Raw genomic sequence first — 26,561 nt, 5'->3', positions numbered from 1 at the left:
AAGTACTACAAAAAAATCATTAATAATAATAATAAATAGAATAAACCTTCTAAGTTTATAAACAATGTTATTTTATATATATATATATTTTTTAGGAGCGATTATCTTATTTGACAATCTAATCATCTACGCATAGAAACCTACTCATTATTCTGTTAAATAGTTAAAGGAATTCCAATAGTGTTGACTAAGTTTAGAGATTAAAATAGAACAAAATACTAAAGAATTTAAATCTAAATTATAAAATTAGAAACACTAACTATTATAATTTGTCTCAAGACATAAACTACCACTAAAAGTTAAGAGCTAACAATGGACTTATGTTTCATCATACAAGGCGTAAAATAATTTTCGAAGTTTAGAAACTAAATGGATAAAGTTAAGGTGAAATATAATTTACTTTTTTGAAAAAAAGAAAGTTGGTGTGAAAAAAGAAGAAGAAGAAGAAGGGGAAGGACATGAATTTAGGTTATTGTTGTTGTCGTTCCCTTAGAACCCCAAATTGATGTGACATGTCTTGTTCCCTCTGCCTACTCCTATACTCTCTCTCTCTCTCTCTATTACCCCATCAAATCAAATCTTTGCCTCACAATCCCTCCCCTTACCTTACCTTATTAGTTTCTCTTTACACCAACTTTACCACGTGTAACTTTCTCATTCGCCCATCCTATCTGTCTCCCACACCCATCCACTCTCTTCCTTTCCCTCCAAAACTCTTTTCAACTTTCTGCCTACGTGCCTCTTCCCACCTCACGCCTACCTCATCACTCATCCTTTTCTCTTATTTCTATTTCCTTTTCTTCCCTTCAGTTTACAAATATGTTTCACAACCCCCTTCTCTTCCTTTAATCAATTCCAATTATTGTATGTCTCTCTCTCTCTCTCTCTCTTCTTATATATATAATTTAGCTTTTAATTTTTATATTTATTGTCTAAGATGTTGGATTTTTCTGTCCTTTTCTTGGTTCATTACAAGTTGACTACATTTATATGATATTTATCATGTGTGTGTCAATTGATGATTACTAAATTTGTTCAATTAATTATTGAATAATTTGTGTTTTTAGTGATTGAGTTTCCTTCGTTACCTGCAATAATTTAAGTATCATTAATAGCATTTTCTAGTGAAGTAATTAAATGGCAAGTATTTAGTTAAATAAATAGTCTCTAAGGCTAGTGTGCTTCGTGTAAGAATATGGTTAATTAAACACTGTCAATTTTAGTAAATGTGATGGTTGTGGACTTTATTTCTATTTCTTTAGTTTGTACATATCTTAGCATAAACTTTGTAAGAAATGTTGTAGTCAATGTAGGTATAAATTGTAGTAAAAAAAATGACAATAAATTTCCAGATCATATGTAACACAAATTTTGGAGACACTTTAAACCATTAAATTTTGAAGTTTAAACTCACTGCTATGTCAATCTATCAATATATTATGTCAACTCAATAGATTTTGTGTAATAAATGTCTTATTAAACAGTTGAAGCAAAGACAAATGAATCGAGTGTAAAATTGGTTGCTTTCGAACTTTGAAACGATCAAAGTTTAATCATCAAAAATTGTAATATTGCATTGCAATTGCAACCACCCATTGCATTCCCTTCATTTAATATGACAATTTATTGAAACTAAAATAACTTTTTTCCTCAAAAATAATTTAGAGATTAATTCTTTTGTCACCTTTTCACATTACTATATTTTCATTTTTAGACTTTTAAATGTCATGCTTTTTAGTTTCTTTCTTCCAACTTTCATTATTAATCTATATACATATATATAGATAGTCTAGAGGTTTCTATTGTATTTGATATTTAAAGTTTTTCCAGATGTAAGAATATGAATGAAAATATAAAATGTAATACAAACATTAGAACCAAATATAAATACAAAAAAGAAATAGGGGGGGGGGGGGGCGGGGGAGAAAAAGGAGGCAAATTATGATATACATGGATTTACAAGACACCCACCACGTGGACCAAAAAAGGAAAAGGGTAAAATGGTAAAAGAAAAGGAAAATGGTGAAAATAGTTCCCAAAGGGCCACTCATTTATAATCTAAATCCAATGGCTGTTCTTGTTCATGCATGGGGATCATAAAATCGCAGCATCGAATAATTCATAAATTATTGACTTTAAAACACTTTTCCTATCATTACTTAAACCTCCCTCTTATTTCCCCATCTTACCCCCAAAATTCATACATATTCTATTCTATAAACCCCCTTTTCTTCTTTTACAAATAACTGAAAGAAAAAAAAAAAAAAAAAAATCCTCTCTTCTTCTTTTTTGAGATGCACCTCCATGCAATCTCAACCGTTGGATTTTAATGGTCAACGACAAAGAGAATGGCGACCGAAGAAAAAAGAAAGAGGGAGAGGGCGAAAGAAAGACCACAGATTTTAAAAAGTAAAATAAAATAAAAATAAAAATAAAAACAATTATTTTAAAAAATAAAAATATCTTTCTCTCTCTCTCTGTCCCCTATAACAAAATGACACGAAGTAGGGCTTATCTACTGGTGCTGTACATCCGGGGCAGAGGAGCGTATCCTCTTTGAGGGGGAGGGCTCGGCTGGGGGTTCGTGGCTGGTGGAGCCAGGATGGTCCAAGCGTGTGTCACAGCTACCGCAAGCAGCCGCGTCGAGAACCCCGACTGGACTCGGTGGAGCCGGCTGCTCTTCTCCGATCCTCCGCTGTTTTCGGAGCTCTGCTGTACACGTGTCAATCACGTACTCCTCCATTAGTTGGTGACAGCTTTTCACATTTTCCTATTCCCAATAAAAAATATATATATAAAATATTTTTAACTCCCAACCCCAAACGTTACTTCCTTTTCATTTTTCCACTTCTTCCCATTTCAATATATAAATTAAATCACTAGTAAATGGTTAAACTTCATTTTGGTTTTAATTTCACCCTATTATTATTATTATTATTAAACACAACTCAATTTAAATCAAGATTTATGATTTGAACTCAATTGATGTATTATGATAAAAGAAGTGTGTTGTAGTATGATTTTTATGGCTTCATGACAAAAAATACCCTTTTAACTTTTAACATTTGTTTTAAAAAACATTTCTATTATTTTTCCAAGATGTAACATTACTCTTGGGCTTTTGTCTCTACTTGGAGTATAAATACATTAAAAAAATTATTTTAGATAAAAATGAGAAAAATGTCACGTTGTCCAATCAAAATTTATGTTCTAAAATTTTCATAAGAGTAGTTTTGGAAATGTTAATGAAAAGTGATTTGAGAAGGTGAAAGGTTTGTTTTTTAAAATGAAGCCTTTATTATTTTGGGTATTTCCTTAATTAAGATAAATTAAATTCTAAGTTGATTAAGTGTTTTAAACAAAGACTACTTGACCAAGATCTTGAACCATAAAATTCATAAATTTGAAGTGAAGAATTTTAAACAAATCTTATAAAAATGGATCTTTGTTTTATCCATCAACCCCAAGAGATATTGAATTGATAATACTTACGATTCTGTTTGCCGCAAGAAAATGGGTACAAACCACCGGGGAACCCAACCGTTCACCTGCGGCACAGAGAACGGCGGCGGCAGCAATGGTGGACGGCGGAAACTCCAAGAAATCGATCACTGAAAATCATTCCAAATCAGCAAGAAAAAACAATCAAAACCAAATAAATCGAATTACAAAAAGAAAGAAGACAAAAATTTTAAATGTGATAACAGAATCGTTTTCAGTTACCGCGTGTGGTGCTGAGAATAAGATCGGAAGAGGATGAGAATAAGCGATGAGAATCATCGCTGTCTCCACGACCGCTCTCCGCGGCGGAAGAAGACGTAGGAAGATCGGAGATGAAGTGGTGGAGAAAATCGAAAGGCGTGACGGCGCGTAATCTCCAATTGAGAATAGACATAACCCAAAGCTCCATTCTCTGGACGGTTTTTGGCTCGAAGACGTACTTAGGTTCAAAGATTTGAAGGTCCAAAAGCAACGGAACCTCAGGTTCTTCCATTTTCGCCGCTAATGACAAACACGCCACCGATAGAAGCTGAAACGCCCATCCATTTCGCCGCTGCAAATTATATATGACAAAAAAAAAACCACTAAAATCATCAGCCTCCAAATTCTGAATCGATTCTAGGACAATCGAGGACATTAATAGGGGGAAATCGAAAAAGTATCTTAACTGGAAGAATATTGGAGGAGAGGAAGCGATCAAAGTAATTAACGGAGAGAATCGCAGTCACCGGTTTGAAATTGTAGTGGGAATGAACCTGCAAAACCCTAATCCATTGATAAAAAAGGAAAAAGAAAAAGAAAAAGAGTACAAGAAGAACAATGGCGAAGAAAGGTGGATATGAAATTGGAGTAGGCAGTACCTTCAAGATCCAGTTGATGGAGTCTTGACGGGCGGTGACGTCGATGGAGTGGTCACGGCAGCGGCGGAGGTAGTCGATGCGGGGCATGTGGTGGAGCTCGGATTGAAGAAGAGTGGAAATGGGGGAGTCATCGGAGATGGGAAAGTCGGGGGCGTAGGAACAGAGGAAGTGGGAGGATGAGGATGAGGATGAGGAAGAGGAAGAGGAAGAGGAGGAAGAAGCGGGGGAATGGTGGTGGGGAGAGAGAGACATTGAGGAAGGAAGAGGTTAGGAGGGGAGGGGCGGAGGAGAAGGCATTGAACGTGAAAAGGGCGATGGAGAGTGGCGGTGGGATTGTTGGGAGTGAAGGCCATTGCTGGATTTATGGGTTTGGATGAAACATACTCAGTAGTTTGCACTCACTCACTCACTCACTCACTCTCTATCTCTCTCTCTTTTTATTTTTATTTTTATTTTTAATTCTTGTTAATTAATTGATTATTATTATTACAAAAAAGGTATTGAGTGAGACAACAATGAGAGATCTTTTATTAAAATAAAAACCTGTTTTCTTTGGATTGCACTTTATAATTTTTTTCATGGCATAAATTTCTTTTTATAAATATTATCTTCTTTTTTTTTTTTTCATTTTTTAACAAACAAAGAAATAATCAACATGGTCAACTTAATCTTACAACACAACTTATATGTATCATCCTATAACATTTCGGTCTTAATTAATTTTTAGAAGTGTTCATCATCATAATAAAGCCTATTCATTATAGGTTCTTTTCAATTAATATTTGAGACGTCATTAAAAAAATATTAACCTATATATATTTGATTGTTTTTATCAAAGTTAAGCTTTGATCTGATTTGATAAAATAAAAAATCGGACGTAAAGAATTGATTTTTTGACGATCATAATCTAAAAATTATTATTATTATTATTATTATTATTATTATTATTATTATTATAATTATTATTATAATTATTATTATTTTGGAAACAAAAGAATTTTGTTGGCCTTAATTGAGAAAGGAGGAGTTGTTTGCTTCTAAAATTAGGTGCATTATATTTATTTTATTTATATCTATCAAAAATGTTTTTTGATTCTATTAAAATAGAGAAAAAAAGAAATAGTGATTTTGATTGGAAAATGGAGTAATTTGTCGGTAGCCACTCACAATTAAGTTTTTAAATTACATCTAAACTTTTTGTTTTAAAAGTCAACACCGTCAAAATAAATAAACAGATTTTTTTAGCTTAGGACAAAGTGTGTGTATATGTATATGTATGTATGTATGTATATATATATATATATATATATATATATATATATCATAGAACCTTCCACCATAGTAAAAATAAAATAATAGAAAATAATTCATTGTTATAATAATTTTTCACTGAAGTGGATATTTGATTATGTTTTATTATAATAATAATTTTGTTTAGTTTTCGTTACATGTAATAAAAAAAATTATTTGAAAGAGTAGAATGGTTAGAAAAAATTTATAAAAATACTAAAATACTCATATATGTTGATAAACATTATTAATGAAGTAATTTTAAATTCCAATACTTTAAAACAAATTTAGCGTCCTAAATATTCGATAACAAGGATCAAAGTAAATTTAGTTCAGTTATAAATATAAGCGAGGAAAATGTTTATGGTTTAAATCTCTTAAGTGATCATAGTATATATATATATATATATTTGTATAAAATTTATACAATTATATATAATTTTTAACAAACGTGGGTAGATGATCAAATCATTAAATTTCAAGATGATCGATAGTACAAATTTATGTTACGTACGTTGACATAAACTAACTTCTTTATGGTAAGAATTATTTTACTTTCTATATCTTATTATTGACTCTGTGAACTTTGTATATATTTTTTTTCAAACTAATTGTTAATTAGACGATTAGATAATGTGCTAAAAATTCCATAATACATTCAATGCCATATAAAAATAAGATGGGTTTGCTATACTACACCTGTCAAGTGAAATAATTTTTATTTTGAATTCACAAATTTGATGTCTTACAACCTTATTGTAGTTAGAAGTGATGTGACAGTATATATAGAGATATACACACATATTGGAAAGAAAATTAATTGCATGAGGACATATTAATATGGTTCAAAATCAGAATCCAAAAAAACAAAATTGATTAATTTTGGCTCTCTACTTCATGTTATGAAGAAATTTTTCAATGAGTTGGGAATGTGTGGTATCCTTCTGTTAGATAGTATGGGGTTTCATCTCAAAACCAATTGACAATAAGAGAAGTAAGCCATCTACCTTATAAGGAGTGTGAGTCCCCTTGGTTTTTCCAATGTGGGACTCAACAACATCTCAACATTCCCCCTCAAGATGGTGCCTCTTTTGGCGATCAAATGGTATCAGAGCCATTAAACCCAAACGGGTATTTGATCCAAGATAGGTGAACCAAAAGAGGCACCATCTTGAGGGGAAATGTTGATATGTTGTTGAGTCCCACATTGGAAAAACCAAGAGGACTCACACCCCTTATAAGGTAGATGGCTTACTCCTCTCATTGCCATTTGGTTTTGAGATGGAACCCCATACTATCTAACATGGTTTTTCCAATGTGGGACACAACACCTTTTATTATGCACCGTTTTATAACCCTTAAAAAGAAATTGTACTAAACGACTTCATTATTTTATAGTTAGTGAAAAATAATTTGAATATATAATCTATTTTGATATCCAAAATTACGTTTTAAAGAAATTGTTTTTGATTTTTGGTAATTGAACTTTCATATCATATTTAGCAAAAGTTTGTTTTAGGCACATTGTACAAAAGTTGAGACCATTTTTTTTTAATGATATTTCATATACAAAAACTTATAATCTATGGCTGAAAACTACAAATGATGAATTTGATGTATGGAAGTTATGTCCAAAATACTTAAGATACCACAATGGTTTTTCTGTGCAAAAAGTTTGGACTACGACGAAGTAATATAAAAACGTAAGTATTAAATATCGTGATACTTGAATATCATTTGTACTAAGTGGAAAATCTAGAAATTTTGTTGAGAAATTTAGAATTCAGTAAAAATAATCTAAATAATGAAACTTAAACCTAAATCTAGGTCGATTAAATGATATTAATTCAATGTTCAGTTTTATATGTACTATATAACAAGCATAAAGTTGAGGAGCTCATACACTGAATGAGTCATATTTTTGCTTGACGTTGCAATGTAAGTCTCTAGTGGGCTTGACCTTAGATCCACTTATCTTAGTCTAATCTTGTTTTTCAAGCTGACTTGTTTGAGAAATCCTTAATACGGTGTGGTGCTAGACCAATCATAATTTAATGTAAGTATAAGAATTAAGTTAAGCACCTAAAAAGTAAGGTCAAGACTCTCATTTGAAGAATAATTTTTTCCACTTTGGGGGTGTCACATGAGGCTATATTTATAGTCTCTTCTACTAACACTCACCTTTGGTTATATGTAATGTCAACAATGTCAAAGTTATTTATGACGCTCAATATGATATTATGCTAGACCAATCGATCTAGATTATTTTTATGTTGATATGTATTTACTAGCTCTATTGCTCGACCTAAGCTTCGAGATTCCAACTTTCCCCTTTTAGACATGTGTTCTCTCATGCTTCATGGATTACCAAATTATAGCTAATACCGATTTTAAGTTCCTATCACTAAACAATATTCTCCTCTTCTTTTTTACCATAGAAATAATGTTGGTTAAGTTTTGTTTTGAATTTAAGCTTTAATACAAAACAGAATGAGAATGATTTCAGAGGGTTCAACCATTGACAAAGATTTTTGGCCATTATATGAAAAATGGCAAGTTTCCATGTTTAGGGTAGACGACTTTATATGGTGTTGAAGACATTATGTTGTGAGATCAAATAGGAAAACACCAATGTAACTTTGACAATAATATAATATTCTATGTTTTAGCAAAATTGCTTAATAGCCCCTTCACTTCATTTATTTTTTTTTCTCAAAAATATATTTCAATTCAATTGGGGGAAAAAGACAAACCCATTAATAATAAGACACCAAATGTGTAAACTTTTGCAAAGTGTTGGAGAATCAATTCTAATTTCTCAATGTAGCATGAACATATTTAACTTTCATCATTTCATTTTAGATGTTTGTTTGATTTTATAGATTTTAATTTTAATTTTGGTTTTCAAACCCATTTGGGGATATAGCAAAAATGTTCATTTTTCTCTGTGCTATTTGGATTACACCATTTCAACTTACTTCTTATGTGATTAATTCTTGGTTTTCATATATATATATATATATATATATATATATATATATTATATTCTCATTAAAGTTTAGTAAAATTGGTGTAAAAAGAAATTGTGTACTGATTGAGTGAAGTTTAAGTCTTACTAAATTAAAGTACTTTTAAAAGCTACTTTCAAAATTGTTGGATTTATAATGATGAATTTTAAATTTTTGTCAAGAAATTAAAATTATTCCTTTCCTTAAGAAAAACATAGATTTAGTTCCAAATAATAATATTTATTTTCTTTTTTGCTATATTTTATAGAGAGTTTATTTTTTTCTTCATTCAAATTTAACTTTTAGACATTTAATATAAAAAATTGAATACATTTTAAAAAAGGGTCCGCCAATCTTCTTATAATTTATTATTGTTATTAATGTTATTATTTGATTTTATGAAGAAAGTGTTTGAAATATTTAAGTGGAGAAGGAGATGGTAAAGCAAAGCAAAGAATGGCTGAAACGTCCGGATATGTCAGATGAGATTAATACAACTTTGACTTGGGACATAATTATTAATTATAATTATTTGACCACATTTTCTATTTCTTTTTTCTCAATCTTTTTTTTTTCATTTCTATTCTATTACAAATATTTTTAATTTATTATATTAAAGAAGAAAAAAAAAAGGAAAAAAGAGGAAAAAGAGAAAAGCCAAATCTAAGGCAATAGTATAATTAGATAATAAAATCCTATATGCTAACCTTTTTGTCTCTCTCTTGCTATCTTCAAATATTAATAAACATATTTGATATTTCCCATTTGTTGTTAATAAAAGAGAAATTCTCAAATGCTTTTTGTTTCTCTTCCTTCATATTAAAGTCAATTAGTGGAAGAAAAGAAAAAGAAAAAAAGAAAAGAAAAGAAAAGGGTAAACAGAAACAATTTATTTCAACAATATAATTCTCTATTTTAGGCCACAGAAATGAAGATTCAGGTGTGAAGAATTTTTACCTGTATTGTATAATATATAATAACAATGTAAAGACAGCCGTCAAAAGCTGTCAAATACCAACCAAATCATAGTGTTATTTGTTCCTATACATATTTGATATATATTCTTTAACGTCTTCTACTCTTTCAAGTATCCAAATAACTCAAAACAATGTCAAATATTTCCTCCACTCTTCCCTTCTTCTTTTTTTTTTTTTTCCTTTTCTTTTCCATCCCTTTGATTAAGTTCACATCTATAGCAAATATTTTGAAGTTAAAATGAGGGGAAGAACCTATTGAGGTTCCAAGGAAGGGAGTAAAACTCTTCGCTTCTCGTATCTAGATTGAAGGAATAAAACTTCCCCCACCAATGCCGCCCACTGTCTCGGCGAGTTGCGGTGTGGTTCCTCATCAATGTGATGTCCAAGAAGAAGGCAACCACAGCAGCCACAGTTGCTGGGGAAGAAAATATCACTTGCACAATGTTGTTGAACTACAATTGCAAAACAGACAAACAAAAAACCATTGACACTTAAGGAATTCAGACAGCATACTCATCTGCTAATCAGAGATTAACAACAATGTTAGTTGTTTCTGTTGATCAAGTTTAGAGTAAATTTGAGCTCACCCATCTGGCTTTAGTGTGGACAGGACCATGTCCAGAAATGAAAAGATACTCATTGAAGTACTGGGGCACAGAGAGGCCCAAGAACAGAGAGAATCCAAGTACGAACTTTGACCGAAAGCTGTTGAGGTTGCAGAACTGAAGGAACCCGAGACCGGCAGAAGCTGTTTGTTCAATGAGATATCACAATAAAAGCCTAGAGTTTAATTCTCTGTAGGACGAGATGAATTGGCTAAACTAACATTTTCCGTACGCCACCAAACTGGAAAGCATTTGCCCCCACCGTCCTGACTTTCCTTTATAGCCATTCATGGGGCAATGTTTGTTTCCAGAAGATTTTTGCATTAAAGTTTATATTAAAAGTTCAAAATCAAGTGCCAAAACGAAAAAAGTCATGCATGAAAAAGCTTCAAGTCCTCCCTTTTGGGCATAATCAGAAAAAGAAGAGTTTGTAAGTTTCTTTTGAAATTGTCATTTAGAACAGACATGCTATAGGGAATTGGTTCATGTTCTTATCTTTGTACTGTTTGGTGGTCTCGTTAGTATTTTACTCAAACTGAATCCATAGCCACATCAAATTTTGGTTTAGGAGATTAAGGTTATTAAGTTATGATGGCTTGAATAAAGATGACAAAGCTCAGTTGAACTTTGTCTCATTCAATTATTTGTACTTTTGTGGTAGCTCACTCAAACTCAACAGTTGTTGGAGTAGCTGAGAATTTATAGTCCATTGATATATAGATAATTTGCAATAAGCATTAACAGCTGTTATAAATAATGTCAGTGTGTGCAGAATGAAGTTATTCACCATTCTATTTCGGTAGTCTGGGTTGTTTTAATGGTTTGTAGCAGCAGGTGGTTTTGGCTTTGACTAGAAATGTTTTCATGATTACAAATTGAATATAATATAAGAGGATTTCAAGTCCATTACTAAGTATGTCCCAGTCTGATAATTAACCACCCTACCCTATTGTTATTTTTCTGTTTTTGAAAATTAAGTTTACCAGCTTGTAGGTTTCTTTATCTTGTGAGCTAATTTAAAGTAACATTTTTAAAATTTTACCTATTATATTGAAGTAGTTCTGTTTTTTTTTTTTTTTTTTAGTTTTTACTTGGCTAAGAGTTCAAACTTCTTTAAAAAAAAAGGTGAAAAGAAAAGGAATAAACACAGTTTTGAAAAACAACGAGAAGACAAAATCTACTCCTTCCTAATCTATAGCTGGCAGTCTACTATTTGTTACATTTTGATTCTTTTGGGGTTTTCTGAACAAGATTGATCACAGAACATTGAAGATTTTACAATAGAAAATAACTTACCTATGTAGGCAAAAAGGACACAGTACAAAGCTGCCATTAATGGTAAGGGAACAGAAGCAAGGACAGCACCAAATTTGCCTGTTATCATGGAGAAAATAAACTTGAAAAACTCTTAAGTGAATAAAATTAGAAAAGTAATACCAAAGATTAAGTTGAAAATCATTTAATTGGTAGTTTAAGATCTTGGAAAGCATAATTGCAAAGTAACCAATGCAGTAAATATTGTCTGAGCACGGAAGTTGGTAGTTTTAGTTCAAAGATTACCAAGCACGGAGAAGAAAAGCATGAACCCAGCAGAAACTTGAACAGCCCTCCGGCTTCCAACTCGGGTCAAACCCAACAAACCAGCATTTTCACTGTAGAGAAAGGATTGTAATCAATTTGAAATCTAAATCCGAATGTTGCTTGCCAAAACATAATTTACAGGTTCAGTATATGAACTGGCAATAGTTCATTTTTCATAGCTTCGTAAACTTCTAGAAAATTAAATAGATTCATAAACTATAAAACTAAAGTTTTAAGTTTGAAAGACCAATATATTTGAAACTTTAAAAAAATAATAATAAAATCGACATAAAATTAAATTTCATTTTAAAAAAGACATGAAATTGGTGTCCAATGAGTTCGCTAATAGAAATTCTACGTGAGATTGAAAAAACTTTTTTAAAAATTAAGAACCAGTTTGACACAAATCATAAAGTTTGAAAACTGAACTTGAAATTTAATAAAAAAGAGAGAGCAACGCATTCAAAATGCAAAGTAGTTGGTGGTCGCCTATAAAGCACCAACCCTCTTGGAATGACAAAGTGCTGGCCTAGTCGAACACCGACACACTGACACGTACAACGCACCATTTGGTGCATCTATTATTTTACCCACTGTCAGCAGCCCATTTAAAAGGCCGTGTAAGCCCATTAAAATTAACTATTCAGCCCAACTTTTACAAAACTATAGGGTTTTACACACTTTCTCCTCACTAACACCCTTTACCCTCAAAACTTAAGTTACTTATCCCACAATCTGCCTTTAAAAAACAAACAAACCACTCTGCTACCCAATTTTTCTTCGCTTCGACTTCAACTCAAAACTCATGACAGCAGGCGATTGCTGTGACTTCTCTTACTATTTTTTCTTTTCTTTTGCCACTTCTGTTATTTTTCCTTCTGTTTTTTTTTTTCTTTTCATTTCTATTTTTTCTTCCTTTTGTTAAACTTGTGTATACTTCAAAATATATTTAACGTGTTGCTTTGTCGATGTCATGTTGCAGGTCAGTTTTTGTACTTCTTAGATGGGCACTTGAAAATACAAATTGAAGAGTATGAAACATTTGGAGTTCCCATATCATATCAAAAATATGTTGAATCAGATTCAGGTGATATCCCACTCAAATCTGTGAAAGGGCAACTACATTCGCCAGCTCTATGCTAGCAATCATCAATATCAGCTTTATGCTAGCAATCATCAACTACATTTCCACTTTGTTACTGTTTTATGGAACGGTTGGCTTGAGAGAAATAGGAAAGCTTTTAAAGGGGTCGAGAACCTTTAGGAAGAAGAGTGTTCCACAATGAAGCTCAATAACTTCTCTAGGGAGTCGGTAACCCTAAGTTTTGTGATTGTCCTTCGCTTTTTTTCTAAACAATTATAGCCATTTGTTGTCTCGTTCGTTGTTTTGTAGTTAGTCTCTATATGGATCATTTCTATTCTTTCATTGGTTCAACGAAAGCTCATCAAAGTACTCATTAATATGAGAGCAGAGGGGTTGCTTTAGACATTATATTGAGCAATAGGGAAGGAGTGCATTTTTTCAAGGTCTGTCCAAAATAGCTACTAGCAACTTAGTAAGGTTTTTTCTTACACTGATGCGGTGGATCCAACGCCAGTGCCAAATATACCATCCAGAAAAGTCCCTACTCCCTGTACATACATGGAACAAACAGTAGTTCATTCTAGCAGAAAGACGTGCAGCAAAAAAGGGAATTGATTAGAGGAATTAAAGGATTGTTAAACTACCAGCCAACCGACGCCTCGGCTGAGTACAGATGGGGGTATATGTGTGGCACTCCCATATCTTGCAGCTGTAATGAATGTTCCTGTAGACTAACAAACAGCAGAAAGAGAATATCAATGTGATAGCTAAAGCTTGTTCCAAAACTGAAGTATTGATTTTAGAAGAATATCACGTAGGCCGTGATAATGTTCCATCATCAAAATAGCTGGTCAAAGAAAAGTGTTGGAAATAAATTAACCTCAATGAGAGCAACAAAGGCAGAAGCCATCATAGAAAAAATATCTCCAGCATCAAAACTAGGACGCCCCCATTGAAATGGATAAGGAACCTTTACCCTGTATTAAATGAGTACCGTTGAAGGTAAATGGAAAACAAGATTTGCGCCCAACAAACCTTAAACTGAAAGTAGAAATTACTTATTAACATAAATTTAGGCCAAGTAGAAAGAAAATTTAAAAGAAACAGGAAGATTTGATGTCCAAATCAGTATTGTTCACACGCAGAAGTTCACTGTTTTCAGGAGTGGATTTGGAAAAGACAGAAGCTAAAACTCTCAGCCATTAACAATTAAGAATCCAGAATCCAGCAAGTTAATTAGCATACCAGGAGGCAGCACTTATGAGCCCAGAACGATCAGTGCGGCAACTAAATTGAGTACTTGGAGCTTTATTTTTGTATGCACCAGCTGCAGTCAATATCTCTGCATATGCCCAAACTATTGCAACTGACAAAATAACTGCAAATCGATCAAATAAGGCTCGTTTGCCTTGCATCAGGGGCGGAACGTACTGCAGTATATTGGTTAAATATTAGTGGGTTGTAATATCTCATTGTTAAGTAATAAGAAACAAGAACTTGGCTTAACGGAAAACTAGGAAGTCCAAGGGACAATTAAACTACCCACCTGAGATAATAAAACCACTATGACCAACTCTGGAAGACCAATTTCAACACAGTTAGCAAGCTGCAACCACCAACAGAAATCAGGTAACAACGCTTTGTTATTTTCCGGGGAAATTTGTTTGTATCTAAACAACTCTCCTCCCTCGCTTGGTTTAAAGATTAGACCCTCTTGTTTCATCTAACATTTTACTTTTTTTCAAATAAAGATCATTCGTTTAAGGGTGTTGTCAATTATCATCATGGCAGAGAAGTATCAATCTCTCTTACTTGAGGAAAACCCAGTGCATAGAGACCTAGTCCAGTGAGGGTGACAAGAGGAACTGCAGATAAAGGGCTAAGAAACCTGCATTGCACACAATTCACACATATTGTTGTTCATTTGAAGCCTTCACGAAAAAAAACCCCAAATCAATTGATTGCAATCTCTTCTACTCAGTATCATACCTTGCGACAATCCTCCACAATCCCAAAAAACCAATGATCATTGGCAGGAAAGACGCAACAATCAATGCTCCTTGAAGAGCCTTCATCGATTCTCTAAACCTCTAGAGAAATAGAAAGAAAGAAACAAAATCTTCAATAAAAAACAAAAGTGAAACAAAAAGCAATCTCGAGGCATTTTTCTCCCAAAAATAAAAGTCACCTGATGAGGATCAATATAGAAATTAAATCTTCGAGACAAAGCTACCGAGATAGCCGGAATGATGAAGGCATACGACCCACCAATCACTACAGGCAACCGGGTGCCGAACCAAGTTTGTAATAAAGTATTGATACCCGCAACAAATAACAAAGTGTTTATCATTTCAGCCTTCTCCACCTATGAAGAATATGAGAAAACTGTTCGGTTGAAGAGAAAATGGATGAAGGACAGATGTTTTGGGAAAACTGAAAAGTTTTCTGGGAAAATATTCTTACATTTCCACCACCCATCAAAGGAACGATTATAGTAGAGAGTGCAACAGTAGTTCCAAGCATCACAAAGTAGTGTTGGAATCCCAGAAGTATGACTTCCGCTGCAGTTATTACCAACTTAAATTAGCTCCCATTTTCATTTATAATTTACAGCAGATTTATATGAACAATCAAACATAGTAAACAAAACCAAGCTCTGTATTACAAGAGAAATGAAGAAAAACAGAGAAAGACTTAAAAGGGAAAACAAATCCCCATTGTTTGGAATCCACGAAAACACGGAAACCATAGTTTTACAGGGAGCGATCAAGATATTTCCCAATCGATTGCGAAGATAAACAACTCTTTGTCACTTTCCCACTTATTCTTCGCTACCCAACAAAATAAGTAAAGGGTTATCGCAATCGCCGGAGAACTTTCCGCGCATTTCCTAATTGTTACGTTTCAGGCCAGCCAAAAAAAAAGGCTAAAAGCACAGAGCAGAATTGGAAAAAAGATGATGATGATCGTACAGAATATTGCTCACATCAAAATAACAAACAGGGTGTAAGCTATTAGAGAAGAAAACGCGGGAAACGAAGAAAAGATGAAGAATCACAGAGAGAGATAAAGAGTTAGAGACGAACTAAAAACAGAGCGTAACAGAGCAGAAGAGAGAGAGAGAGAGAGAGAAGAGGGATGAAGTACGCCAAGGGGGGGAGCTGGAAACGCAGAAATCGATGCCGGGAAGTTGCTCTTTGATGGGATGAGGTTGAAACTCGTCAGATTTCTGGGTTCCTCCGGCGGCCATTACTCTATGCTCTGTGAAAACTCTGTGGTGTGTGAATGAGAATGGTGATGGAGAGAGAGAAATGAGGTGGGAAATGGAGAAGGAAAAAGGAAGAGAAAGGGAGTTGGGTTTGTTGCTTTTTGGTTGGGTTTGTGTTGGTATGAATTTGAGGTTCCTGCAAACGATGGCACTGACGACACCATACACAGCCAGAGACTCCGCATGGAAACCGACGGCGGGCTTTTGCTTCTCTTTTATTTTTCTTTCTTATAAAATAAATAAATAAATAAAACTAACAAACAAACAAAATATTTACAAAAAATAAATATTTGTTTTACTTCTTCTCATTTTGGAACTTCTTTTCAATTAATTGACTCTCTATTTCTAATCATTAGTTTCAAATTATATTTATGTTTTTTATTTTAGTGTCTATTGAATTTTTTAAATTTTATAATTTAAAACCAGTGTACTTATTTGAATTTTATTTTTTTAATTATGTATATCTAGTAGATTTATTTTATAATTTTTACGAGTTCTTTTCATTCATTCTAAATAATTTGGGACTTTCAACTAAGAAATCCATGCAAATCTTCATTTGAAATTTTTTAAGGATTAAATTATTTTTCTAAATAATTGTGTAAACGAAATATAGATGTTCGATGTGTAATAACATCTTGATAACGATTTTTATATTATAATTAAATCGTGATATTTAAGATAATTTTCTAACTAAAAGTAATTTAACTTTGGGTTTTGTTTTTGTTATCTTTATTTCTTGTATGGGACAATTGGCATTCATTAATTGATTGTTTTGGAAGTGTAAAGAGAAGAGGAAAAGGAGATGACTTTGTATTAAAGAAATTTTATTATTCTTCATCAAACATTTTAAACTTACTCACTCTTTTAAACATTTTAATTGATTATAAACATAAATATATGAGTATTATATAATTCTATATCTAAAATTCACAAGAGCAATATGTGACAGAAGTAATGTAAACTTAGACTTTGTCTCATTGTTGTTTCACTTTGAGGGAGTAATTGAGAAGTGCAATTCTTAGTAAAAGGGAGGTTGGAGAATTGTTGATGGAAGTTGCACCAACCATGGATTTAATTCATTCCAACTTTTTAATTGCCAACTAATTGTATTGCCTTTTTGTATTATATCAATTTATTTCAACTATCATTTTTTTTTAATTACTGGCCTTAATCAATTTTCTAATAACAAAAACTATATAATAATTACCTCTAGTAACCCTCATCTCTACCTTAAGGAGCTAAAATTTGTTCTTATTGAGAAATTTTAATAGTATTGGATTAGATAGGAAATTTTAAGTTTAAGAAGTCTCCTTCAACTTACCTCCTTCTTCCAAAGTCAAAAGAAGCCATGGCATGGATCAACGACCAAACCTAAACCAAGAAAGCCAAGCATTGTTAATTAACTTTCTTGATCAACAAAATGTACACTAATTAGTTTTATTAATCCACTTCTAATTAACGTTTAAACACAGTTAAAGAAGAAGAAGAAGAAGAAGAAGAAGAAGAAGAAGAAAATACCAACTCCATGTCTTCTTGTCCAACACAAAGAAAGATTGTCCAATTATGCAACTACCTTTGCATCCTGCTGCCTAAGTGGTTAGTAAGTTGGTGTGGTTTGAAGTTTTTTCTTTAAGTTATGTGTGTGTGATTTGAATGTTTTTGTTGTTGCTGTTGTTCTTCACTTGGTTCTTTTGGTTGTGCTTGTGTTTTGATTCTGCCTTGAATTCGAGCTATTATAAGATATGCTTTTCAGTTATGCCCTAATGTTTTACATCAAAAGTTAGGACATAGTTCAACACATATATCATGTAAAACATTAGAAAAGATCAAAACAAGAAATGATATACAATTAATTGATATTCTTGTATATATTTGAAACTGGAAGAGAATAAAATTTAGAAATAAAGTCTCAAATAATCTCGATATATTTTTGTTCATTCGTTGGGAATGTGTCGAGACCACTATTAAGGCCCATGGCCCATACACATATGTTTTCACTTGAGAAAGTTGCTTTGCTTGTCCCACCAAGATTGAAGAATGTGGGTAGACATTACATAAATGGAAGCTCTTCCACAGACCTCCAAAAGTACTTAGATCATAGTTAGCCCTTTCTTCCCACCTGTCAAATTTGCTTTCAAGACAGTTCTTTTCACAACACAACTATATATACACACATATATATATATATACACATATATAGTTTCACTGCTAAGTCGAGACGTGATATATATATATAGATGATTTCGTTGGAGGATTGGAGATTGATTTTCTCTGCCTTAACTTTTGTTTTCTCATGCTTGACTAAGATTGGTTTTATATATCAAGGTAGTATAGGAAAATTACAACTTTGCTATGAACAGCCGTGAAATTGGTCAGAGTAATGATCAACATTTGAATATAACGCTTTGGCTAAAACACCTTCAAGAATGAAAAAGCTTAATTAATACAGTTGTGTAATAAATGAAAATTTATGATGTATATAATAATGTTCTAATACTAATTTGATACAAGAGTCCACAAATAATTGAACGGGAAGAAATTAGTAAAATATATATACTAAATAATAAAAATTGCAATTTATTTATATATGAAATCAAGGTCAGGAAATAATGTATTTTTGGGTAAATATTTATGGATTAAATTCCATGCATGTGGTTGATTTAATTAATTATATGTGAAATCAAGGTGACCAAATAATGAAATGGAAAAGTTAGGTCCACATTCCCATTATTCTTTAGGTAAGCCAAAGCTTAGTGGAAGTTTGGCTGTCACATTGTCACCTAGCTCCAATCATATTCATATACATATAAAATGATCCTAAATCATAATATCTTCCCTTGTGTCATTTTGATCTCTCGTTTTTTCTATTTTATTTAGTCATTCATGATTGCAAAAGTGTCCCATAAAAGAATCAACAATGAAAATTAATGTAAAAATACTTATTGGATAGGAAAACAATAGTTTCCACTGTTTTCCTCACTTCCTTTGACAAGAATATAATCCCCCTCGATTAAAAGAGAGAACTTGAAGCCACTTTTGTCTATTTTGGAGGGCAGAAGTCAATCAAGTACAAAAGAGAGAAAGGACATGAGAAAGGCAATTTGAAATACAAGTTGTCCACAAGAAAAAGAAAAATAGTGTAGCCAATAAACTTAAGGAATAATTGGATTTCTTAGAGTACCTACTTGCATGGAGGCTGACGAATTTGCATTTTGACATTAAACCACACAACATTCTTAGCAAATGCAAGGCCAAAGAAAGTTATGTACTGACGATGACAGGCCGTAAAAGGGACTGTAGGATTATTCATTTCACCCTAAGCAATGTTCAGAAACTTTGGCAATTAAGGTTTCTCATTAGTTTGACGTTTGTAGCTATGGAATGTCGGTTCTTGAAATGGTTTGGAGCAAGAAAGAATCCCAAAGATAACGAAGGAGTGAAGCAAATCAGCAGTAAAGAAATACATTTCCCCGATTGGATATATAACAATGTTACGCAAAGTGAAATAGATAGTGGAGGTTGGTGGGACAACACTAAGGAAGAAGAAGAAGAAATAGTACGAAAAATGTTAATGGTTGTGGGGCTCTTGCAATGTATTCAAACATTGCCCGATGACAGGCCGTCCATGCATGACCGATGTAGTTGCAGTGTTGGAAGGGGGCAGTGTTAACTGATGGGTTACAGATTCCACCAAAACCCATTTTGTTTGGACCTCCCAGCCATAGAGCAACCTCCCCAACATTCTTCTTCTTCTTCTTCATCCAATTGGGATTCATGTAGTGCCTAAAATTGTAGCAAGTTCAAGACAAATTGTGGCCTTTGCTTTTGTTCTCTGATGGACGTACGTCCTCTCCAAAACCTGTGCAAAGATTGTATATACTACGAAATAGATCCCCAATAATGCTTAGTGCTCTAAAACAGCTCTCTTACCCTCCATGTGTCTTGTACCTATATATATATCTTAGCGTTGCCAAATTTTCTATAAACAGTAGCATTACATGGGTTTTCTTTTCTTATAAAGAAACACCTTATATAATACACACTTTCTTGTAATCTAAAAATAAATCCCACAACCTTTTTTCTCACAAAAAGAGTAACAAAATTCATGAAAATGTTATATTTTTAGTTTGTTTATTTGCGAGTTTAAAATAATTATGTGTATCATTTCGTTTATAAATTCTAAAAATTAATCTTATAAAAATGATTGAGTTGTTGATATTTTAGAAAGGAAAAAAATTAGCTGGATTTTTTAAAAATAAATTTTCTCCCAAAATGAATTTGATATATTTCATCATATTTCTCTTTAATTTCCACTCACATGCAACCTTTTTCATTCGCTATTCACAAGACTCACTTCTTGTCTGGTTAAATTACAAAAGGAAAAGCTTAGTTGGTGGGAAGTGAGGAATGGAAATTTTTAAAATGCAAATTGGAAGGAATATTCCTTTATTTTAATTTGCTAACTTTAAATAAAGATTAGAAAAAAAAAAGTCCTACAAAAAGGTATTAGAATCAAAATTCGAAAAAAAATAAAAATTCAAGCCTTTAAAAGTTTGAAAATGAAATAAGTAATTGAATGATAATGTAAAAAAATTGGGGAATAAAATAGAAATTGAAGCATTTACAAAAAAGAAAAACATAAAAAAAGTTAATGTGGCTTTGGGCAACGAGTAGTTGGAGTGGGGGCCACTTTTCCATTCTCAAATTTGTTGTTATTAATTAATAAATATTTTTATTTATTTATGGATAAAATAGACAAAAAGAAAAAAGCGTCGCACGTGCGGCCTGCCTTCCCAGAAACTTCTTGCCCTTTTCCCAACCTTTTCTTATTACGTTATTAAGTTGAGGACTTTCCCTACAACCAATTAAAGTATCTAACCTTCATCACATCAATTAAATAAATCTTTTCTTTTCTTTTTTTGAATTTTGCTTCAACCATTTTAAAGCAAAAAAAATTTGAATTTAACTCGTTAATCATCATACTTGTATTTTAACTCTTATAAATTTAATTAGTTGAGTTTTTTTGTACTTTATTAAAAAAAAAAAAAAGGTAATAATAGTAATAATAGAAGAAGTCAAAATTATATATATATATATATATATAAAAAGGGATCTGGGTAGAATATTTATTAATATTCCTCAATTATTGTCATAAATTTTAACGAATAGACTATAGTTTTTATTAATATTCCTCAATTGTGTATGTATTATTAGTTTCTGTTTGTCCCATGCTTGGGAATTTTCTTCTTTTTCCTTTTCCTTCCTTCTTAAGGTAATTGAAGGTGAGTTGTTGTAATCAAATTGATGATGTTTGTGTCAGAAGAAAAAGAAAATCTATTTGGTGTTAGCATTAAATTACAAAAGAAAAAAAAATGTCCCCATTTATGTATTTAGATAAAAAAAAAATCCTTCAAACATTTTAAGAATTTCAAAAATATTATTATGCTTTTAAGAGTGTCAACCAAATATTCTTATTCTAATTCTAAATGGAAATGGTTAAAATTTTATTTCTAGATTCAACCTATGAATCATTTTTTAACACTAATCAAACCATAATGATTAGTATATAATTATAAATTATCATTATTTTCATATATACTTATAAATTGAAATATATTTAACAGTTCCCCAAGATGAGTTCATAATTTTCACACATTTTATTGATTCTTTAGCTAATATTTAAGAAATAATTAACCTATAAATTAAAATTTTATCAATAAAAAAACTGGAGGGTATCTTATTTAATACAATTTTCCGTTTTGAAAATTTAAAACTTAAAAATTTGAATAGAGAATAAATTATTCGAAGAATCAATTTAAATGACAGAATAAAAAGTAAAAACTACATACCAAATAGATATATTTACCAAAAAAGCACTGAATAATAATAATGTTTTATAGTAAATAGAAAAATATTTATAAAGGAATAAAAAGAAGAGAAAAATAATAATTGGTCAAAACGAGCGAGTGGAAGTGTAGAGAGCAGATCCTACATCCTTGTACGCGTTTCCCACGCTTCTCCCAACTTTATTTCCATTTAAGCAAAATAAATCTGGACCGTCAATCGTCACCATCTTCAACTAATGATGTCATTACGTGTCAAAATCTGTACTTTTGGTAAACTCCCTCAAAATTTATATATATATATTATATAAAAAGAAAAAGAGGGTTAGAGATAAACCTTCCCGTATTAGCCGCAAACAAACACAAACCTTCTCTCTCGGTAATCTCAACTCCGTTTTCGGATTATATATATAAATCCTTCATATCCCCACTCTTCTTCTCTGTCATTTCTACACCTTCGCTGTCTTCTCCACCATTGACTCTTTCTTCTTCTCTTCTCTTCTCTTCACTTTTCTTTTTCGTTTCTCCGAATTCCGGCAGGTTGGGTGGTGGGATTGGATTTCGATTTTGTTGTCTTGGGGACTGAGATCTGTTCTTGATTTCAAGAGGAAGGATTAAGGATGAGTTATTATAATCAAGGTCAGCCTCCGATTGGAGTTCCTCCTCCTCAAGGTATGTTAAATCGTTGTTTTTTATGTGATTTTGGTGTTGGATCGGAGGGTTTTGTGGTGTGCGATCGTAGATCTGTGTGTTGATTTATGGTTTTGGTGGTTTTTTTTTTTTTTTTTTTATTTCAAGGTTATCCACCAGAAGGTTATCCGAAGGATGCTTATCCGCCGCCTGGATATCCGCCGCAGGGGTATCCTCCTCCAGGTGCTTATCCGCCGCAGGGATATCCTCCGCCTTACGCTCCTCAATACGCTCAACCTCCTCCTCAACAGCAAAGTAGCGGTCCTGGTTGCTTGGAAGGCTGGTAAAATTTTCACTCTCTCTTTCTTGATTTCTCTTTCTTTACCTGTTCATGACGTGGTTGAAATCGGGCTTGAACTTAGTCGCATTCCGACGATTTGGTATCGGAAACTGAGTTACGAACGAGTTAATTGCTGCATCGTCTGGTAAAGCGTGCAGTCTCGTTTTTTCATCGGAGACTTTCTTCTTGGAAGTATCGCCCCGATGAATTCCCAAATTGACCCCTAATTCATTTCTATATTACAGCCTTTTTTTTAAATTCTAAAAAATATTTTAAAAAATTGGAAGAGACCACCTGACCTTCTCGATTTTATTACTCATATCGTTTATCTTTTTTGGTTATTGCAAAATGCACTAAGCACACTAAAAAAGATAATTGCAATTAATTTAGATTTTAAAGAAACTAGTATTTATTAATATTTTATGGTTTTCAGATCAATGTTAGAGATTCCTGTCCTTTCAATTTAGGAAAACAAGTAAATTACAACAAAGAATTTAGGTCTTATTTGTAATTTGGAACAATTCTATGGTTTTAGGGCTGGGTTTAACAATCTGTTAGGGATGGATTGGTGTCCTAATTAGTAAATATGAAGGATTTAATCGATTTATCAAATTGCGAACGTTATAACATTCTGGAGAAAATCTTGTAATCCATTCATTTACCATCATCATTGTTAATATTAAGCTAGATTAAAGAAAATAATCCTCGTCTTTTTCATTTATTCTGAAAATATTCCTTTTCATTCTCAAAAAGAAAAAGTTTTAATATCATGTTTACATCATTTCCAAACTATCATGGAAGTGGAAATCTATTCGGATGTAGAGAAATTAAGACCTTGAAGTGGTATGATAGTGATCTATGATGGATTAATTTTCGTACTACCTCAAAGTCTGACATCCAGTTAGGAATGGGAAAAATTCATGGTATATATGTAAGTGAGGATGAAATCTTAAGTGAATCTAAAAGCAAAGCCGAGAGGACCATTGAGTCTTTCAAGAAGAATTCCATGCTAGGACTTAATTCTAAAGTAAAGTCAAGATAAACATGTGCTTGAGGTAATTCAGACCCTCCCATTCTTAAAGCCCTAATTCATACCCAAAAATATTGTCTATCTTCCTTCATCCCTATTCGCTCTTATAACCAAACCAACAAGCGTAAAAAACTTTCAGAATTAATTACTAATACACCTTCAATATTCCTCTAACACTCTAATAATATCATATTACATATGTAGTGTTGCAATTTTTTATATGGAAGGAGTGCTTTTTTATAGGTTTGATTTAGCTTTTTAATGAATATTAATTTAGGATAAAAGTGTACTGAAATTGAGTTATGGTATTGGAAACTGTGCAGTTTGGCTGCGTTGTGCTGTTGCTGCTTGCTTGACGCCTGCTTTTGAAGAGAACCAATTTGTAATGTGGCTGTGCCTTTCGGACATTTCCCCTAAAGAAAAAAAAAATTAAAATGAACAAAATATTTGGAACAGTATTGGATTTGTCAATGATTTGGGCCTTCGTTGTGAAGCTTTTTTAAAATTCCTTGCGTTTATTAATTATTATGTAGTCTAGTGTTTGTTGTTTCTTCCTTCTCTTTTAAATTTTTCTTATATAAATAACCACCATCTCTCCCTCTCTTACTCTCTTTTTTGGGTCTCGACCCAATATTTGTCTGCTCCATTCATTAATGGCATTCTCTTGAATCATCTCTGTTATTCACCTATGGTTTTAACCCTTCCTTCTTATAAAAAATAATCCCTCTTTTTTTCTGTTTCATGCTTCATGGAAGCACAGATATTGGTTCAGTCGATCTTTTTAACTAGAAAAATCAATTGAAACCAAACCAAAGAAGAGTATACATAGGAAGAAAATATTGGAAGGTTGACGGGAAGTAAGAAAAGTGAGGTACAAATTATTATAGGGTATGTATGTTGGGAAAAATAGAAATATTTAGTCCCAATTTTGAGTTCTGAACTAGTAAAAGATACCCATTCTAAGCAAAGTGAAAGAAAATTGGAAGTAGAAAAAAAGGAGACCAAAATCGATTTCATTGGCTTGGTTATTCTTTAAAAATAGAATCAACTTTAATCTCTACATACTCTTTCCCGAAAACATAACATTTAATTAACTAATCTTAAATGTTTATTTTGATAGCGAACAGACAAAAGAAAATGAAAATAAAAATTGTATATTGGTATTTGGTGGTTAGAAGCACTTTTGGCCGTGCGCGACCCGTCGGTGGAGGGTATTGTGGATTGAATGTTACATTGGTGGCTCCACAGCAAAAGTCTCAATTGCTGGCCTCTCATGTCCCACTCATATGAATTTCAACACTACCGCCACCTTCCTTTTTAACCATTTTGTTTGTATATTTCTAGATAAGTAATTTAGTCTTTATACTTTTCTTTTTTTTAATCTCAAAAAATACTATGAAAGTTCAATGAAATATTGTGATATTGTTGATATGGTTTGTTTCTTTATTATAAATTTTTATCATTTTTGCTTTCTGTTTCATTCAGATTGATCTAATACCATATATTTTAAAAATGAAAGAGGATTGAAATTGAATAGAAATCTCATGAGTAGTGCATTTTTATTGTCGAAATACTTATTCATTAGTCAATAGAAAAAAAAAATGAAAATTTCTGGCCGATGGAATGGAAAAGGGGATAATTTTCTTTCTCTGAAAGAAAGAAATTAATGTTGTTATTAATGTTACTTTTTATTGGCGGTAGCATTTAGGGGCTTTACGCTTTCTATTTCTTGTTATCTGTCTTTTCTTTTTCTAAGAAATAAATTGTTGTTTGATAGTTCATTTTATTTCTTGGTTTCGAAAATTTGAATTGCTTTTCTAATATTTGAGATAAAATTAAAAGAAAACCATTATAAGTGTTATGTGGACTAATGGAACGAGAACAGAGAACAAAGTAGGGAGACAAAAAAGTAGAAATCGGGTATTTTATTTCTATTGAAAAAGTAGAAACGCATGAATATGTCGAATTTTTTTAAAAGTAGATGTTTAATTTTTGTTTTAAGTCAACATTGAAGACTATGTACAGTGTCAGTTTTAAATCGACATTGTTTTAACTATTTATTTTGTTTTGAACGAAATTTAATTATTTCAGTCGCTTCCGTCTCTTTTCTTTCTCACACTTCTCCAAACCCTCTTTCTTTCTCCCCAAACACTTTCACTGTGGTGCACAACGTTCGTGGATAGGTTTCCATCGTCATGGGTTTCCGACGTGGAGTATGTGGCAACTAGGTTTTGTTGTGGAGCATGCAACTAGATAGGTCAAAATTTCATGACCCATGACTTGACCCAAAAATGTATTTTAAAATTTGTAAGCCTTATAATTTAGGTTGAATATGCTCTAAAGATTTTTGTGGGATTATAAAAACGATGTATACAGATTGAGGACGGGGATTTGAACTTGTTACCTCTTGTCTCGTGAACATACAGGTGCCAATTGGGTGTTCAATTTTTTTTTTCTTATATTAAAGATAAACAAAAACTTAAAAGGCTTGTTATTAATTGTTGAGATTATTTTTTTGACTCCTTACACATAACCCTAGCATTT

The 26,561-nt window shown here is 32.2% G+C and overlaps 3 protein-coding genes and 1 long non-coding RNA gene across 4 annotated transcripts; 2 read left to right on the top strand and 2 right to left on the bottom strand.

Moving 5' to 3' along the window:
- Positions 1-1,844: 1,844 nt before the first annotated feature.
- LOC103494823 (cyclin-D4-2-like) lies at positions 1,845-4,766 on the bottom strand. The gene is made up of 5 exons (XM_008456188.3): positions 4,362-4,766; positions 4,170-4,256; positions 3,724-4,054; positions 3,493-3,611; positions 1,845-2,770 (listed from the first exon to the last, which is right to left on the bottom strand). The coding sequence occupies exons 1-5, from the start codon at positions 4,611-4,613 to the stop codon at positions 2,516-2,518; spliced, it is 1,044 nt and encodes a 347-aa protein (XP_008454410.2). The 5' UTR covers positions 4,614-4,766; the 3' UTR covers positions 1,845-2,515.
- A 4,836-nt stretch (positions 4,767-9,602) lies between these two features.
- Positions 9,603-16,376, bottom strand: LOC103494822 (nucleobase-ascorbate transporter 4). The gene is made up of 14 exons (XM_008456187.3): positions 16,054-16,376; positions 15,370-15,467; positions 15,095-15,271; positions 14,896-14,996; positions 14,719-14,794; positions 14,453-14,512; positions 14,152-14,336; positions 13,787-13,883; positions 13,551-13,637; positions 13,396-13,454; positions 11,802-11,893; positions 11,538-11,615; positions 10,224-10,384; positions 9,603-10,088 (listed from the first exon to the last, which is right to left on the bottom strand). The coding sequence occupies exons 1-14, from the start codon at positions 16,154-16,156 to the stop codon at positions 9,870-9,872; spliced, it is 1,593 nt and encodes a 530-aa protein (XP_008454409.2). The 5' UTR covers positions 16,157-16,376; the 3' UTR covers positions 9,603-9,869.
- Positions 12,578-13,272, top strand: LOC127150202 (uncharacterized). Its single transcript, XR_007822325.1, has 2 exons — positions 12,578-12,646; positions 12,805-13,272. It is a non-coding gene; the product is annotated as an uncharacterized LOC127150202 (long non-coding RNA).
- Positions 16,377-22,339: 5,963 nt separating the features above from the next.
- Positions 22,340-24,689, top strand: LOC103494821 (cysteine-rich and transmembrane domain-containing protein WIH2-like). The gene is made up of 3 exons (XM_008456186.3): positions 22,340-22,689; positions 22,816-22,990; positions 24,341-24,689. The coding sequence occupies exons 1-3, from the start codon at positions 22,638-22,640 to the stop codon at positions 24,384-24,386; spliced, it is 273 nt and encodes a 90-aa protein (XP_008454408.1). The 5' UTR covers positions 22,340-22,637; the 3' UTR covers positions 24,387-24,689.
- The last annotated feature ends 1,872 nt before the right edge of the window (positions 24,690-26,561 follow it).

This window comes from Cucumis melo, chromosome 7 (assembly GCF_025177605.1).
Source record: "Cucumis melo cultivar AY chromosome 7, USDA_Cmelo_AY_1.0, whole genome shotgun sequence".
NCBI classification, from domain to species: domain Eukaryota; kingdom Viridiplantae; phylum Streptophyta; class Magnoliopsida; order Cucurbitales; family Cucurbitaceae; genus Cucumis; species Cucumis melo.
This window is presented reverse-complemented; position numbering and strand designations above follow the sequence as displayed.